Consider the following 19,504-nt stretch of genomic DNA (forward strand, 5'->3'; position numbering starts at 1 on the left):
AACTCAGTTGGCAGCATGGGAGTTCTGGTAAATAAAATCACAAACAACCAAAAAACATGATCACAATCACACAATCATTTTTTACTTTATTGACATTTATTAATGCTACTTAATATAATTTTAGGTGTTGACGAGTTTGTTTTGTCTGGGATTACTCCTGGTTAGCTGCAAACCTGTAGAGGAGGAATCCACTGGGTCTACTAGAAGACAATTGGAGCCGAATTATGAGTACTATGTGGAACCTGCGAAGAATTTCGATCAAACGAAAGGAATCTCAGTGGAACACAGCGCGACACCAGTAGTATTGCAAACGTCAGCGACAAATTATGAACCGTATGTTAAACATTATCATTTCACTGCGGAAGATGCAGTTGATAAAGATGGCAATCCGATCAATCAATATAATAATGGATATGTGTACGAAGTTGTTCCTGAAGAAGACAGCAAAGTGCAAACTGAGTTTTCTTCGATTGAAACCGACAGCGAAAACTACCAAGACAATGAATTTCAAGATGAAAATTTATTCTTGGACACATCGGGCTTCAAACACTATAAAACTCAAACTAGTTTCAACCTAGAAGGTCCTAGACAAATGGAGAAGATTACCACCAAAAGCTATCACAAAGAAGTAGAGCCATACGATGTTAGCAGCTTCAAACACGAAAGCCACCATCACGAGGAAGAGGAAGGAGAGGTTCACTATCATCAACACAAACACTTACATAAGCACAATCATAAGCAAGAACACATGCACAAACATGAACAGAAACATAAACATGAACATGGTCATAAACATAAGCACCATAACAAGCATCAGCATCATCACGAGAACAAACATCATCATTCTCATCACGCCCATCACAAGCATGGCCACAAGAACGAGCATCATCACAAGCATCACCAAGAGCACAAGCACAGCCATCATCAAGATCATAAGCATGATCATCATCACTTGCAGGAACACAAGCATGATCATCACCATGGTCACTCTCATTCTCATCATTCGGATCATAAGCACAGCCATCACCAAGATCACAAACACGATCATCATCATAGTCATTCGCATCATAATGACCATAAGCACAGCCACAGTCATCACGGCAGTCATAAGCATGAACACGGCCACAAACATGGTCATAAGCATGAACACCATAGTCATCATAAACATAGTCACAAGCACAAAAAGCACTGATTGTGTGATTTGTAAGTGTTGTATATTTTTTGTTAAGTTTGCATTTTTTGTTAAGTTTGCTTTTTTGTTATATGTTTCAAATAAAATAATTAAAAAAAAAACAATTCTGAAGTTTTATTTTTTTTTAAATTATTTACAGTCTTTAATAAACCTTAGTAATTTTTGTCCGATTTTAACAAACTTTTTAATTGTAAACCATGAAAATATACGCATATGGACAAAATGTCACGTTTTTTGCTCAAAACCAACACAAATAATTTTTTAGGCATAAAAATTGAAGAAATCATATTAACAAATTTTTTATAGCTAATCAAACTACACCATTGGATTGAGCACTTCCTGAAAAGGTTAATATGAAATTTCATAAAAAATGATGCACATTCATACATACATAACACAAATATCTTATTTGTAAACAATATTGGAATATTAAACTAATAATACTATTCTACTTGAGAAAGATAATCACAAATTACGAAAAATTTATAATACAAGCATTGAATTGAACGATAGATTAGTGGAAGTAGTAGTAGTAGTAGTATTAATATAGAATATTTAGAGGTCTATTTTGTAACTTTTTGGTTAAAAATATTCTACGGTTATTTTACATCGACCGATTTTAACCTATGGTGGTAATATGTGTGTCCAAGAATGGTTAAATTTATAGTCGATATCGAAAAATCACCGGGTTAAAACGAGATGTATATCGGCATGCCTTTTGATGAATGATAAATATGACTCTATGGTTATTTCATTAATTAATGAGTGGCCACTATCGATCAGCTATTTATTTTTCTGTGCGTTTTATATAGGTTTTCAGACATTCAAATTTAACATTTTTTAATATTACTTTATTAAAAACGGCTGCGATATATTATGGCACGTAATTACCTAAATATTCGTGAAAGAAGGAGGCGATAAGTTGAATAATTATACAAATTTAATTTCTTCTAACATGAATACATATATTTTTAGAAATGAAATTCGACTAATTAGTCATAATTTCCATGATGTTTCAACTGATCGACAACACATTTTTTAAATTATATTGCTTAAAAAAATTTATTCATTTTTCTAAAATAACCCCAGGTAAAAGCACTAAAAAAGAAGATGATGAGACAGTGTTGTTAAAGTTCCACTAATTTTTATACTTTGTTTTATTTGCTTTTTCAATAATATTGTAATTATTAACTACTAATTAGCTTTTTCACCTAACTTCCTTTTAAATAATTTATATATTTTTTTCATTTAATAATTTTTTACGCTATTAGAATTGGCAATTTCGAATAACAAAAACGTGTAAATAGGTGCACAACCCTACTAATACCACTCTGTATTATAACATATTCAATATACAGTTAAGTTAAAAATATTCAAAAGATAAAATCAGTCGTTACAGAATATGACATTGGGTTAAAATTATAACTATCTGGTTATAATACAACTTTTAACTCGTTCGGTATATGTAATCAGAATGTTACAAAATAGACCCTTTGTTAATATAATATTTCAATATTAAAAATATACGAGGAAATGTTGCTATAATTGAAATTTATAAAACATTGTTATTATTATTTTTAAATATTAAAAAATTGGTATTAACAAACTATTATTCAATCCAATCCATATTCAATATTTTAATAATTAATTGAATATGAGTAAATCGTTAATCTAAAAATTTTAAAATTAAAAAAGGAAAACATATTTACACATAGAAGCTAGATTAGAATATGTACTGTCAATTCTTTGTATAATAATGAATTTAATATTTTGACAATTTAAATTTTCAGTAAATCAGCCATTTTTATAATTGAAAAACAATATATACTTAGGATATTGGAATTATTTATTGTTAAGGAAGAATTATTTAGATGACTAAAATGACTGATAATTATCATAAATTTCAGATATTCAACTATTTTTTATACAACCAAAACGAATTGATTACCGTTGGACGCGTAATTTAATTGCCTTTCTAACAAATTATAATAATTTCGATCGAGTTTTCTGTTCACTCCGTAGGCTAGTTAAAGTAAAATTATAAATCAAAAAACAGAAATATACCGTTAATTAGGTAAATGGCACAAATGACAAAGAAATGAACGTTTTTCGACTTCAGTACACCCAAATTACCCTAAAAGAATATAAGAGAAACTTCCTACTTTTGAAATTAAAATTTGTAAATGAATGTTATTTTTTTATTTAAATTATTAAAATAATTGTACATATACATACAAAATTACCTTACATATAGTGAGATATAAATATATCATTCATAATTAAAAACATACGAGAAAATGTTGCTAAAATTGAAATTTATAAAACATTGTTATTATTATTTTTAAATATTAAGAAATTGATATTAAAAAACTGTAATTATTTAATCCAATCCATATGCAATATTTTAATAATTTATTGAATATGTGTAATTTGTTAATTTGAAAATTTTAAAATTAAAAAAGGAAAACATTGTTTCACAGAGAAGATGTATTAGAATGTTTAAATAATTATATTAATATAGATTGTTATATAAATATTTTGTTCAATTCAATATAAAATTCTTAAACTTAAATTTAGTTATCATTTAATTATTATTTTTTTTTAATATTTTGACATACAAATTTATCAGTTAGAAAATTTCACTGTAACTAAAAATGAAATCTATAAAACGTTGGTATTAGTTACTAGTTTTAAGTATTAAAAAATAGATATTAAGAAACTGTGGTATTTCCATTAAAATGTTTAAATATTTTCATCTTATAATTTAATGAATATGTGTAATTTATCACTTCAACTATTCTAGAATTAGAAAATTGTTGTTTTAGATTTATCACTATCAAATATCAAATACAACTATTGGAGTCAATTATTATACTAGAATGTTTAAACAATTATATTACAACAAATTGTAATTTGAATATTTTCAATTAAATAAAAAAATGTGTTTTACTTAAAATTAGTTAATTTATTTTATTCAGATTTTTTCAAATAAATGTAAATTTACGTGCAAATTTCGCTTTTATAAGTGATAAATAACACAAATATATAAAAGAAAATTCCTCCATTTCTAAAATTGGAATTTATAAAACATTATTATTAATTACTATTAAAAATAAATAATAGATTTATTACTTTAAATATTTTAAAATTAAAACATATTTGAATTTTCAAATAATTGCATTAATAAAAATTGTTATGTAGATAATAATTTTAATTCAATACAAAATTTATTAAACTTAAATTTAATTAAATTGTGTTATCAAAACTTTTTTCAATTAAATATATATTTCCATACAAGATCATACTATTATTATACTTTTTTTCTACCTGATATATAAATACATCAGTTACACAAAATTTCTCTATTTCTAAAATTGAAATAATAATTGTTACTATTTATTATCTTTAAATATTAAATTGTGATTATTCAATCGAAGCATTTTCATATTTTAATAATTTATCATATATGCGTTTTTACTTTAAATATTTTAAATATTAAAATTAAACTATTAAATATTAAACTTAATTACATAAGTTATAATATTGGAATGTTCAAATAACTATATTAATAATAATATTTAATAATAATATTTAATAATATTTTCAATTCAATAAAAGGTTTATTAAAATTAAATTTGTTTAAATAATTTCATAAAGGTTTTTTTTTTCAAATGAATGTATGTTTGCATACAAAATTTGCTTAGATATTTTGTGCTAAATACACTCAAAATATAAGAAAAACTTCCTCTAGTTATGAAAGTAAAACTATATAAAAAATATACATAAGGAAGTGAGTAATTATTCAAATAAAGTATTTAAATTTTTTATAATTTAAAATAAACCACTATTTTTTATACATTTTATTTATCACTGGTATTAAATAAATACATTAAATTAAATTACATTAAATTTCAATTTAATGTGATATGAATTAAAATTAACAAAAATAAATAACTTAATAATTTACATATTTTGTGATTTTTTCATCATTAAAATTATAAGATAAAGAGAACATCGCTGCATACAATGAGTATTTTGCAGACACGACAAAGTTCAATAAGTTATACAAACAAATGTAAAAACAATATATTATTTTCAACATTATTTTATAATGAAAAACTTTAATCAATATTCAATATTTCAATATTTTAATAATTAAATTTACATATTGATTATGGGAATATTTCTTAGATTAATCTTAAAAAATATTTTTCTAATCCGTTCCATAAATTTCAAAAGTAAGTTAATTAATTTAAGGAAACCTATTTCGATTATATGATTACATATTATGTTAAATTGAAAATTTGTAATTTCAAATAAAAAAGAACCGTATTAAATATTTAAAATGTCTTTCACAAAATATGTAACTTTTGTTTTCTTATTTAAATTATTTTGAGTAAATTCATTTGACTTTCACTAATATACATCTGGTATTTTCTTACTGCTTAAGTAAATTTATAGTATTAAAAGTTTGTAATAATATTTTTCAAATTTTTATTGAATACATACATACATACGTAATATATATTATATTAATTAAAATAATAAAACTCGACACAATATATATGTGTATGTATGTATATTTAAGATAAAAATTTCATTGACCGTGCCTAATTTCAGTAAAATAAATATAATATTATTTACACACAACAATAAGCACACTTAAAATTTAATTAACCTGTTGAAACAATAAATAAACTAAAAGAGGTAATTTCTATTCGTTAATTTATTAATGATCATTGAAGCATATTATATAATTGACCGCCGCGCTATGTTCAAAGTAAGTATATATACACAGCGCTACCGACAAGAAACTATTCTCAGCGTGTTTGCTCTAGGAGTAGCAACATGGGAGTCCCGGTAAGAAGAATTCAATTATTAACAGTTTTTAATCGTATTATTTATTTATATAAATAATTAATTAAAATAAATTATTATTTCAGTTAGCAGCGAGTGTGTTGTGTTTAGTCTTTCTCAGTGTGAGGGCTAACCCACTTAACTATGAGCTGAAGGCAATCGAACCAATCATCAGCGCTGTACCAAACATTCCCACCCCTTTACTTATCGCGCAGAACCAACCCCACGTTATCACACTTCATGCAAATCCAAATACAGTCAAGGTTCATACCAAAAGGAATGACAACTACGAAGATTCAGATGACATTCCTTATGAAGATTTCTCATCGATAGAATCTACTGGTTACGACCCTGAATTGGAAAACACCGGCAAATTTTTAGACACAACTGGTTTCAAACATGTCAAAACTCAGACCAGTTTCAATCTGGAAGGACCAAGACAAGTAGAGGAAATTACAACAAGCAGTTTCCACAAGGAAACTGAACCTTATGATGTAAGTGACTTCCAATACGAAAGTGCCCACGCACCAGAACAAGCCGCCCACGAGAGCCACCACGGACACGAGGAAGGCCATACCGAAGTCCACTATCACCAGCACAAACATCTCCACAAGCACAAGCATAAGCAAGAGCATCTCCACAAACATAAGAACGAACATAAGCACGACCATAGCCACAAGCATGGACACAAACATGGTCACAAACATGGACATGAACATCATCACAAACATGGCCATAAGCACGAACACAAGCATGGTCACAAAAATGAACACCATCACAAACATGGTCACGAACATAAGCACGGACATCACCACGGCCACAAACATGAGCACAAACATCACGAGGCTCACAAACATGGACATCATCACGGTCACAAACACGAACACCACCAGGACCACAAGCACAGCCATCATCATGGACACAAACATGATCATCATCACGGCCACCATCATCATAACGAGCATAAGCATGACCATCATCATCACAATGAGCACAAGCATCATCATGGACACAAACACGACCACAAACACAAGCATGACAGCCACCACAAACATCATCATGGCCATCACTAAAAGTGGCAGATGTGAATTAGGGGATTGTTACTTTCTTTGTTGTTTTTATTCTTTATGTTGTTGTCTTGTTAATAAATATTTACTATTTTACTAAATCTACCTCGTTTTATTTAGAAAATTAGTAGTTAGAATCTGGATATATTTTGATAGATTATGAAGCAAAGTTTAATCTAAAATAATTGCAAAAAAAGGTGAAAATTTACCTTTTACTCGTGAACAATAAATGTTAAATTGACTCATAAAAATGATATCAAATTAAGTGTAAAACAAAAACTGTTACTTTTACTAGAAAAAAATTTGTGAGACAACCAATAAAAGCGATTCGTTCATGTTTAAATTTTTTTACACTCACTGCAGTTTAGTTTAAACCAAAATAAAACTCTAAATTTATTAAACCATAATTGGGTTTGTACAAGTATTGATTTATGTAAATTGTAAATGTAATCAATAGTTCTACTAATTAAAAATTAAGCAAGTACGTAATTTAAAAGAAATTTCTTATTATTTGTACGTTATAGTTAATACCCGAGAAAAATCAATAATTAATAGAAAGTACAGTAAAATTTGTCTCTGTAATTAATATGTAATAATTATTATTCGAGTATCAAAGAAACCATTTTAAAATCATATTAAATATAATAATTTTATCATATTACCTCTGCTACAGTTCTTATTAATTGCGATAAATTTTTAGAACTTAATTTTAAATCAATTTATAATACAAGAATTAATATAAAAATAACTATACTTTTGATTTTTATTATATATTTCGTTTTAATATTTTTTAATTTTTATATTAGACCGAAATTGTTTGAAGATCTATAGTACGAAAAATTAATATAAAATAATTTTAGTTTTTTATTTGTACTATTTTTTTATGAAAAAGTTTATATATTTTATTACTTATGTAATTTATTTGTGGACAAAAAATTTTTAATTTAAAATTTGTTAATTAAATTAAGACAATGAAATAATTCTTATAAGATTAATACTCTCTATTTAATCTATTTTTTATAAATCTGATGTAGCTTTCAATGAAAATAATTAATAATAATAATGAACAATCTAAATTAAACTATGAATAAAAAATTATTATTTAAAATTCTTTGTTATTTAATTTTTTATATTCATATATTACAATTTATAAATATTTTTCATATTATTAATTTTATTATGTGTTATAACACATAAATGTACATGAAATGTATAATTAGATGGAAAATCTAAAATTTTATAGTTTCTTTGTTTATTCTGCTCTTTAACCCCGAAAAAAGAAATAATATATTCATTATCTGGCATTTTTAAATAGCATTTATAGTATTCTGATAATTTTTAAAAATACAAGCCACTTTTTTATATTTCAGAGTCGGTTATTAAATTTATATTATTTAAATAACTGGTCATTTTATTCAACCAACTTTATTAAGTATTTAATCTATTATTTTTTATCACTAAAAATTATAAATGAAAACTATTCTAGTCTGTTTAAACTGTATAAGTTGTAAAGATAGTATTTTTTTAAAGAATAAAGATAAAATTATAAATATGATCTTTTTTTCAAATAAATTTTCGACACTTTTTATCAAGATTTTTAAAATCATAATAGCAATTTACATGTTTCATTTCACTAGATATCCGGATGCACTTCTTTAAGATTTTAATTAGAAATATGAATAACATATTATTAATTAAATTTACGTAAATAATAATAATTATAATCTAGGGGCTACTGGAGCATATATTACAATTTTCGACGAATTCTTATAGTATAAAAACCACAGTTTACCTTATTGAAATTGTATTCTCAGCTTGTTCGCTCAACAAATAGCAACATGGGAGTCCAGGTAAAAAACAGTATAACTTACGTATTAATTGAATTTAATATTTAAATTTATTTATTGTTTATTAGGCAACAGCGAGTGTTTTATTCTTGGTTTTCCTTGCCGTGCGATCCACTCCAATTGACATTAATGATATTAAGAAAACTGAGTTATTTAACAGCGCTGTTGCTGATGTATCTGGTTCCTTGGTCTTTTCATCCAACGACCAACCACACGTGATAACTTACCATGGATACGGAATGCGTGATAACATAAAAACACAACGAATGGACAAACTTACAGAAGACATCAAAAATAAGCATGAAGAACTCTCGTCAGATGAGAAAACCGGACAATATGCAGATACAGATTTTGAAGTTACATCAAAATTTTTGGATACAACAGGCTTTAAACACTACAAAACTCAGACCAGCTTTAATCTAGAGGGACCAAAACAAATAGAGAAGATCACCACTCAAAGTTATCACAAGAAAGTCGAACCATACGATGTAAGTGAATTTAAGCATGAAGATGGTCATGAGAGTCACCATGGTCACAAAGAAGGTCACACCGAAATACATTACCATCAACACAAACATCTACATAAACACAGTCATAAACAAGACCATTTACATAAACATAAACAAGAACACAAACACGACCATGGTCACAAGCATGGCCATCACGAAGGTCACAAACACGATCACGACCATCATCACAAACATGGCCATAAGCACGAACACAAACATGGACACAAAAACGACCATCACCACAAACACGGCCATGAGCACAAACATGGACACCATCACGGTCACAAACACGAACACAAACATCATGAGGAACATAAACACGGTCATCATCACGGTCACAAACATGGACATCTCGAAGACCACAAGCACAATCATGACCACGGCCACAAACATGGACATCATCACGGCCATACCCATCACAACGAACACAAACATGGACATCATCATCATAACGAGCACAAACATCATCACGGACATGAGCATAAGCACGGCCATAAACATCAAAGTCACCATAAACATCATCACGGTCACCACTGAATTTGTAAATTAGATTTAAGCTTGTTGTATTGTTTTCGTTGAATTGTTTATAATGTGTCGTTGTTATTAAAAATTATTAAGTTTACAAACGTTTCTTATTTATTTATTTAAAAACGGATTCACCTTTTCATAACCTTTTTTATAGTCAGCGGCAAACTATTTTGTCAAACATCAAACAAATCATCATTCTAATAGAGTTTTAATTTAATAAATTTATCCAATGTATAAAAATATCCATAACATAACATATGATAAACGTATCATCTAAATGTTAAGCAATATTAGGGTATAACCAATGGTAATAAAAGTTTTATTTTTACGTAATTCAAGTGAAGGAGCTTTAACATTTTTTAATGGCATTACGACATTTGTTCTGAATTTCTCTTGATTTATTACATTTTCAAATATATTTTATGGTAGAAAATCAGTTTAATTTTAATTTCTTTATAATTGTGATTAGATAATTAAGCTATTAATTTTTATTATTGAAAAAAATTATTTACCTCTTATATTTGGTTTCCTATAGGATAATTAGCATATCTATAATTTTATTAATTTTTGCTGCATTTTTTATAGAAATACATTTAATATACATATTTTTATTAAAATTAATGAATTTATTTTCTATCTGTGGTCTACCTATAATATGTTATAAGAAAGTGAATAAAGTTTGAAAATAATTATTTAAAATATAATAAATTTGAATATAGAAATAAAAAAGTAGTAAAATAATGTGTAATCTCAAACATAGCTAGTTCATAAACCAGTCAAACTGTTAGCTATTTTAAAATGTAACACAATTTCATTAACATAACACTATTTAAAAAGAAGTGATTAATATAAAAGTATAATTTTTTTTGTATCGATGCCAATAATACATATAAAAATTAATGAGAAATACTGTTGACAAACATTCAATCTCAGATTGAACACAAATATATGTAATAAAAAAAACCTACGTATATTAAAATTGAAAATGCATCTTCTAGATTTTTGTTCAGTTGTATAAACATTAAGAAATTATATTTATATTTTAATATTACTTTATTTATGGCAATGGATTTTGGCAGAGAATTATAGCTGTATTTTATAAACAGTTAAAATGTTGATTATATTATGATAACAAAATGTATACCTGTCATTAGTTATATTGGTATATAATATATCTGTGTATTTTATATTTCTTAAATATTTCAACTATAGTACCTGATATATTACTTTATTCTAGTTAATTTAGACGAAATTACGTCTAAAATCAAAATAGCTAACAGTATAGATACTAGCCATATAGTACAACAATTACGAAGAAATAATATTGAAAAAAAAAACATTCAATCTCAACTATTATATTTTTATTTTAATATTACTTAATTTATAATTATCAAATTAATCAGAGAATTATAATTGTAGTTTATGAACAACAAAGAGTATTATTTATTTTATGATAATATAAAGTATGCTTTTCACATTAGTTATCTTGATCGGTCTATAAACAAATTATCTATTTTATACTCCATTATTTCAATTACATTAAGTAAGATCTTGCTCCATTTTTAATTTAACGAAAAATAAAAAATAGCTGTTAGTTTCCTTACTAGCCAAACTATTAGTCAATAGAAGTGGGTATCTAAAAAATAGTGATTAATATAAAAAGTATAATTTTTGATATCGTAGATACATACAAAAATTACAAAAAAATACTGAAAACGTTAAATATAAATAAACATCTGAAATTACATACATTTTAATTTAATAATACTTAGATTACAATAATTAAATTAGCCAGAGAATTACAGTTAATAAACACCTATATTATTTTATGATAACAAAAGCATAAGAGTTTAGTTATCTTATAGTTATCTAGCTAGTTTACGAACAGGCCAAATTTTGCACATTAGCCGTAACATATACATACAACAATTAATTCTTGGAAGTATTAGAAAGAATTATTTGAATATGATATGTAATTTCTAAATATTTATTAATCAATGGATTAGTTTTTATCATCTTATACAGATCAAATAAAAATTATCCTTCTCACATAAAAAATAAACCTACTTCTTGAAAAGAGTATCAATGAAAACAATTCTTAACTTCAATTCTAACATCTTGGACATGAATGTTTAGTTTCTTAGTAAAATATTTAAATTTTTATTAAATTTATATTCATAAAAAATAAATAATATTTTTTATTTGTTACATCCATGGTTGCATAATTTTTATAAAGATTGGAAAAATTCAATTGATTTTATTATAATATTTTTAAATTGAAATTTTCTACGAAACTACATAGGATAAATACAACTTTTTCAATTTCCTTAAAATCCGTAAATTAGATGGTAGTAGATGAAGACTATTCAGGTTAAATTATTTTTTTAATCAGTGACTATTAAGAAAATATTTAATTAAATATATATGGATTTATATTTATTTTAAGAAAAAAATTAATATTTAATTTATATTAATATAATAATATTATTAATAATATTAAAGTAGCGTAAATGGGAAAGACGGAACTGAGAGTTTGGTTGACTTTGTTTTTCTTTGATAGGATTTAATTGTAAACTAGCACCTGAATATTATAGAAACTGTCATAACTAATGGTATTAAAATATAAATTTTCTACAAAGAGAACTACATAAACTAATATATGTATATATTCAATAGTTGACTGTTTTCACTTAAATCATTCTGATTTTCTGAAAAGCTAATAGGTTTCTTTTCCTTTTATATTTGACAACAAGATAATTATAGTTTTACGTAGAAATCAACATGAAAATAAGATAATTGAAATGCATGTGTAAAATTAATATTTATATTATGCTGAGACACATACCGCCATGTAACTGAACTCGACTTTCTTCCTTATTTTACTACAAACATATCTTTCCATAATATTAATTTAAATGAGTACGTTTGTTTGTTAATCTTCTTGTAATATTTGAAATTAGAGTCAATTATAGAATTGCCCTCGTCGAAGGTTCTTGTTCCGTAATTCAATTTGAATATATTAATTATCTACTCCTAATGTTAAAATATTAAAGCCATAATTTGCTCTTATTAATTTTATAAAATAATAATTAAGCATTAATTAACCTATAACGATCGCTTAACTACTGTACCGTATCTTTAAACAAAGCGGGAGTGTGACAAGGGGAGAAATTTTACTATAAAACAGCGGCGCCAAAAAAACATATTCATTCTCAGCGTGTTTGCTAAGTAAAGCAACATGGGAGCCATGGTAAGACAGAAGCAATTTTCAGTAAAGAAGATTGTCTTATGATAAAATGTGAACTTTTACAGGTAGTAGCGAGCATCCTTTGGACAATTTTCGTCGCCGTTCAGGCAAATCCATTAACAGTCGATTCAAAATGGGATACCTCACGGGACATGTCCTTCGACTCGATTTTACCGCAGAACTCTGGATCAACAATTGACGACGTAGGAAGATACCCTCGCGGCACTCCCGTCGAAGAGTTCATTTCATTCGAAAACGCTAACAGTGATGATGCTGGCAAAAACTACAAGTTCTTGGAGTCAGTGAAAGAAGATGATCAGTTCATGGAGAACACTAGGAATGATCAATTCGTGGATACCACCAGTTTCGTGCCTTATTCAACCAAAGCGACATTGCTAGCTTTGCCCGTTCCACAAAAACAAATAGAAGACAGAAGCTACAGAAGGGGCGTAGATTACTACGATCTGGATGACTACGAAAGCGGCGGTGGCGCACATCATCAAAGTCATCACGACCACCATCACCACGAGAGCCATGCCGAAGTGCACTACCATCAACACAAGCATATGCACAAACATAAGCATGAACAGCAACATCACCACAAACATAAGAACGAGCACAAACATGAGCATGGTCACAAGCATCAACACCATAACCACCACGAACACAAGCACGAGAACCATCACAAGCATTCCCACCACAACAAACATGAACATCACCACAAGAACGAGCATCATCACCAGCATCATCAGGAACACAAGCACCAACATCATGTTCAGCACAAACACGAGCACAAGCATCATCAAGAACATAAGCATGATCATCACAACGAGCACAAGCACTCCCATCATCAGGACCACAAGCATAGCCACCACCAGGACCACAAACACGACCATCATCACTCTCATTCCCATCATAATGAGCATAAGCATCATCACGGCCACAAACATGAAAACAAACATCATCACGGCCACAAACATGAACACAAACATGGTCACAAGAGCCACCACCATCATAAGCACTCCAAACATTGAATTTAGGTTGTTCTCGTTGTTATTTGTTGTTATTTTTTATAAATAAAGGTGTTTTTTATAAATTTTATCTTTTATTTTAAACTTTAAATATATATACCAAATATTTACTTTAAACCAATATTTTTACTGAATATATATAAAATTGTTCACAATGGGAAAGAACAAAAATTGTAAAAACAAATAAATAATCAAATATCTTAAATAAATACGATATTTTTTTTTTGACTTGTGCTTATATTCTTGTATAATAAACAGGGAAGTAGTGAATGAAATGATGAAATAATACATATTAAAACTATTATGTATACAGAGTGTTACAAAAGTAAGATAAATATTTAATGATGATTATTGGGTTCATTTGAAGAAATAATTTCATATAAACGTACTATTTGATATACAGCTACCATGCATCAGAAGGTAAATTTTATTATATTGGGGCATTCATTAGAGTTTTTAACTAAATATATTTAAAAAAGTACGATACTCCACTACGTCCTCTTATAACAAAAAATATATGTTTAAAACAGCAAAATGGTATCTTTATATCAATCAAAAAGTTAAAGCTGTCTACAGGAGGGTAGAGATTTCAAATTATTCAATTATTATTAGTGATGATATGATAATATGAATGACGCCATCTAATTTTTAATTCTTTAAAATAATATTTTTAATTCTTTAAAATAATTTAATAAATTAATTTTATTTAAAAAATATTAATTTTATTTTAATATTACATACACTGTTCCAAGAAATTAACACACCACACAAATAGAAATTATTATTAATATTTTTTGAAAATGAGAAAAATAAACGTATAAAAAAATATTATAGATTTATATATTTTAGATTATATATGTATTTATTATTTAAACTAAACTACACTTAAAAATAAGGATTTAACAAATTTTGTTTGTTTTGTAATTATGTAAAGTGTGATTTGCTAATATTTTCTCATAATCACAGATGCTTTATTATAGTGATTATTATAATGATTTGTTGTGGCATAAATGGAAACAGTACATTATGGAAATTTTAGAAAATCATGTAATTCTATTTGCACCATTTGCAATGCCAGACCTCACTTAGCCAGAATCGTGCATCAGTACCTTCAATAAGTTGGAATGGTTGAAATAGTTCTAACTCCCAGACCCTAATACCATTGGGCACATATAGGATAGGATAGGTAGACGACTGATACAATTTCCAAACCCACCAAACAATTTAAATGATCTTTTTCTAAGCCAAGGGGGAAATACTCATTATTAATTTTATTTACTTTAAATATATAAATAATTTTTTAGAAATAATTTTTTGCATGATCATTTTCTTTTTAAATGTTTAATAATTTATCACAAGAAAAGAAAACGCGTAAATTCTTTTCAAACAATAATCCAATTATAAAATTATGTGTTAATTTGGCGTGTAGTGTAATTAAATGAAACCAACTTAACAAAATTAACTAAAGAATGTGTAAGTATGTTAGTTAAATATTTATTTTATTAGTTGTACATTTTTGTTAAGGAAAAACTTAAAAAGTTTAAATAAATATATGTTGAGGACGCAAATTCTTATTATTTTCTCTATCTCACAAAAATGTGACAAATATCTGTTTTAATTATATTTTCCCGTACAATTTTTAATTAAAATTTCAAATAAAAATATAAATTTTTAAGGGTTTTGAGATTTTTATTTATTACAATTTTTATTTTATCTTCCAAAAAATTCTTTACAATTTAAAATTTACCATAAAAATTTAGGAAATACTAATAAATTATAAAATTATTATTGATTTGTATATATCTTGGTAGAAAACATGTTTTCCTTTTGACACTACAACCAATCATTTCAAATCGTTGAAGCAATTCTTCCTATAAACAAACGTGATTAATTTGTAACGACGAACTAATTAATACAATAATGATGCTTCGTCTGATGTTAATTAACACGAAATTAACATAAAACAATGATTTGCGTGTTCTTACTATTGATTACCGTTTGAAATTGTTAAAAATTATATTTGCAATGGCGTGCGTAAATGCAAAAAATTATTAAATATTCTTATTATTCCATTCAATAATGAATTTAAATATATAAATTATTATAATTAATAGATATATTATTAAAATAACATTATTTTTGCATGATCTTATTGTAAAGACTAAATTAAAATTTGATATTATACTTTTAAAAATGCAACAGTACGTTTTACTTCAGAATTTGAATTTGTTTAATGAATATGATTTTATTAACTTACAATTTATATAAAAAATGAAGTTGGTTAGTTTAGGCTGAGGTAAGTTAAGCAAGGTTGTTAAGTTTGAAGATAAAATTTAATAATTATGAAATTATGACTAGATATGAATAATTTAATGCATTTTTTATTTTAGTTTACTACATGTAATAAATAAAAAAAAATATTTTTTTCTCTTAGAATAAACTGTTTTCAAGAATTATAATGATATTCTTGGACGATACATATTAAATTAGTTTAATTGCAGTAAAAGTGTAAATAATTTTTCCGCATCTACGCTTATGATTGTAATTGTTTAAACGTTTGAAAAGCAAATCCATAAGCCGTAAAAGGATTCACTTAAATGATAGTCGTTTTTGATCCATATAAATACCAAATCCATTCTTCAGAACGCATCACTCACTCACAGCTTGGTGAGCTATCAGTTTAAGTAAGCAACCATGGGAATTTGGGTATGCTAATACAATTAATTATAATTAAATTAACTGGTTAATTATTGGTTATTTTTAAGGTGACAATCAGTTTGTTGTACGCAACAATCGTTTTTGTAGAAGCCGCTTCTATCCAAAATGACCAGGAAGTCGCCGCAGCCGCATTTTTCCGAGAAAATCCCTACATTCATAGAATGTTTCAGACCTTTTACAATAACCACTTTGTAGCATCCACGGAACTACAGAAGAAGCAAGACGTCTATGGATACTCGAATAGTGCGCAAGAAAACAACCAACATGTAGTCTACCAACCGGTGGAAGATTACATCTATCATACCTACGGCGACGATTCTGAACTGTACGAATTGAAGAAGAAGAAAAAGAAGCAGGTCCACTATCATCAACACAAACATTTGCACGAGCACGATCACAACCAAGAGCACATCCACAAACATCAATCTTCGCATCAACACGAAGAGCAGCACGGTCATCAGCATCAAGGTGGGCACACGCATCAGCACAGCGCGCAGCATTCTCATGACCATCAGAACAGTCATTCGCATGATCATGTTGGAAGTCACAAACACGAGCATGCAGGTAAGTTTATTTTAATCATATTGTTGATTATCAGTATCTAAATATTTAAATTTAACCACCCAATTTAAAAGTTTTTTTCGTCTTACTTTCATTCGCTTTGAATAAAATATATTTTTTGATTAATATAACAATATTATTTATACTTATAACATAGTCACAATCACTAAATATTTCTATGAAAAGTCTACATTTATTTTTTTACAACAAACAACATAAAGTGTCAATAAAAATTTGCATTATTACATTATTACAATTAACATTATCATTCTCAGGACAACATGAACATCAACACAACTCAGCCCACCAACATGGTCATCAGCACGGCCACAAACACACCCACAGCGGCCACCACAGCCACGATCATAAACACGAGGAGGGCCATACTCACGACCATCACCAATCTCATTCTCACGGCCACGATCACAGTCACAAACATTCCGGCAAGCATTCGCACCATCACAAGGAAAGCGCCAAACATGGTCACAAACACAGTCACGGTCATAAGGAAGGTCACAGCCATCATTCGTCACATAAGCACAGCCATAGTCATAAAAAATGGTGAAGACATTGTTGATTTTAGTTGTTGGTAACCTTTAAATTTGTTGCTTTTGTTTTAATAAAATGTTGTTGAAAGCATAATAATTTTTTATTTACAAAATTTATTTGCTTCTAGTTGAATTTTATAAAAGAAATATTTTAGAAAAATTAAAATGTTTGCAAATATGTAAAATAAATAATATTTAAAATTTAATATAATACAATCTAAAATGTATGCAAATTTACAAAACGATAATTAATCTTAAAATTAATTAATTAAAATAGTTATTTTAAAATGGTTACCCAAGAAAATTTAATAAATAAAAATCCATAAAATATTAAATGTGTAGTAAAATAATTTTATAATTTATTTAGGAAGAAATTGTGTTAACAAATATGATATATTATATTATTGTTTATAAAATAAATTTCAAATTATTATGCTTTTAAGTCACACTTATTTTTTTTTAAAAAAATGCAGAGTTTTTAATTTGTAATTATCGATATAGAAAAATACTCTATTTAAATATAACACCGAAAAAGATATTGGAGATGTTTGCAAATTTAGTATCAAATTAGTTCGTCTTAAAGATGTATAAGACATAAGAAATAAATAAATAAAAAGTTAACTTATAAACTACTTTATATACATACTTATTACAAAATTTAATAAAAAAATTATTTTTTAAATAAAAATAAATTTAAAATGCGACAATTTCATTTTAAAATTAATTTGGTTTAAAAAATATAAAAAAGAAATTTCTTTAAAAATAGTTTATTATATTTTTTATTATTATCAAAATTCTTGTAATAGATGTAAAATTATTTTAACTGTTAAACTATTTAGATGTTTTTTTTTTAATTAGTTTTGATTTTAATATTAAATTTTCTTTGAATATAATTACTCCCAATTCATCATCATCTATATCTATTTTTCTTATATTATTATATTAAATTATTGTATATTTTTTATGTTTTTGATTATCAAATAAGTTTTGTTTAAATTTTAATTACTAATTATTATTATTTCTATTTTATTATTAATAAATTAAAAATGGAATATATTTTTATCTTTTTATGAAAATATTTACGTTTATTTGTATGCAATAAATTATGAATGATAATTTATCAATTCGGAGAGAAATTAATAATTTGTTTCCCGTAAATTTTTAGTTGTTATTTTAAGTAGATAAAGTAAGTATTTAGAATTAATGATATAAAACATTAACTGCTAATTTAAATTTATTATTATTTCCTCGCTTAGTTTCATTATTAAGATTAACAATATTAGCATTTATTTCCTTTAATAAACAATTAATAAAACATATTGGAAATTAACACATGAATACATTAATGGAATTTACTACGGTTGTGTGTACTACTTTAACAAATTAGTAGACTGAATCA

At 26.4% G+C, this 19,504-nt stretch overlaps 5 protein-coding genes across 8 annotated transcripts in view; 4 read left to right on the forward strand and 1 right to left on the reverse strand.

The window, feature by feature from the left end:
* The window catches only part of LOC109608744 (titin), a 74,356-nt gene that overhangs the window by 11,857 nt on the left and 42,995 nt on the right, over positions 1-19,504 (reverse strand). The gene's annotated exons all lie outside the window — the stretch shown is intronic.
* Positions 16-1,192, forward strand: LOC126266519 (histidine-rich glycoprotein-like). The gene is made up of 2 exons (XM_049970673.1): positions 16-27; positions 125-1,192. The coding sequence occupies exons 1-2, from the start codon at positions 16-18 to the stop codon at positions 1,190-1,192; spliced, it is 1,080 nt and encodes a 359-aa protein (XP_049826630.1).
* LOC126264294 (histidine-rich glycoprotein-like) lies at positions 6,000-7,133 on the forward strand. Its single transcript, XM_049961559.1, has 2 exons — positions 6,000-6,052; positions 6,136-7,133. The coding sequence occupies exons 1-2, from the start codon at positions 6,041-6,043 to the stop codon at positions 7,120-7,122; spliced, it is 999 nt and encodes a 332-aa protein (XP_049817516.1). The 5' UTR covers positions 6,000-6,040; the 3' UTR covers positions 7,123-7,133.
* On the forward strand, positions 13,239-14,281 carry LOC126266522 (uncharacterized histidine-rich protein DDB_G0274557-like). The gene is made up of 2 exons (XM_049970676.1): positions 13,239-13,250; positions 13,313-14,281. Exons 1-2 carry the CDS (start codon positions 13,239-13,241, stop codon positions 14,279-14,281), a joined length of 981 nt encoding a protein of 326 aa, XP_049826633.1.
* LOC126266523 (histidine-rich glycoprotein-like) lies at positions 16,957-18,122 on the forward strand. The gene is made up of 3 exons (XM_049970681.1): positions 16,957-16,984; positions 17,044-17,560; positions 17,833-18,122. The coding sequence occupies exons 1-3, from the start codon at positions 16,973-16,975 to the stop codon at positions 18,120-18,122; spliced, it is 819 nt and encodes a 272-aa protein (XP_049826638.1). The 5' UTR covers positions 16,957-16,972.

This window comes from Aethina tumida, chromosome 1 (genome assembly GCF_024364675.1).
Source record: "Aethina tumida isolate Nest 87 chromosome 1, icAetTumi1.1, whole genome shotgun sequence".
In the NCBI taxonomy this organism is placed as follows: domain Eukaryota; kingdom Metazoa; phylum Arthropoda; class Insecta; order Coleoptera; family Nitidulidae; genus Aethina; species Aethina tumida.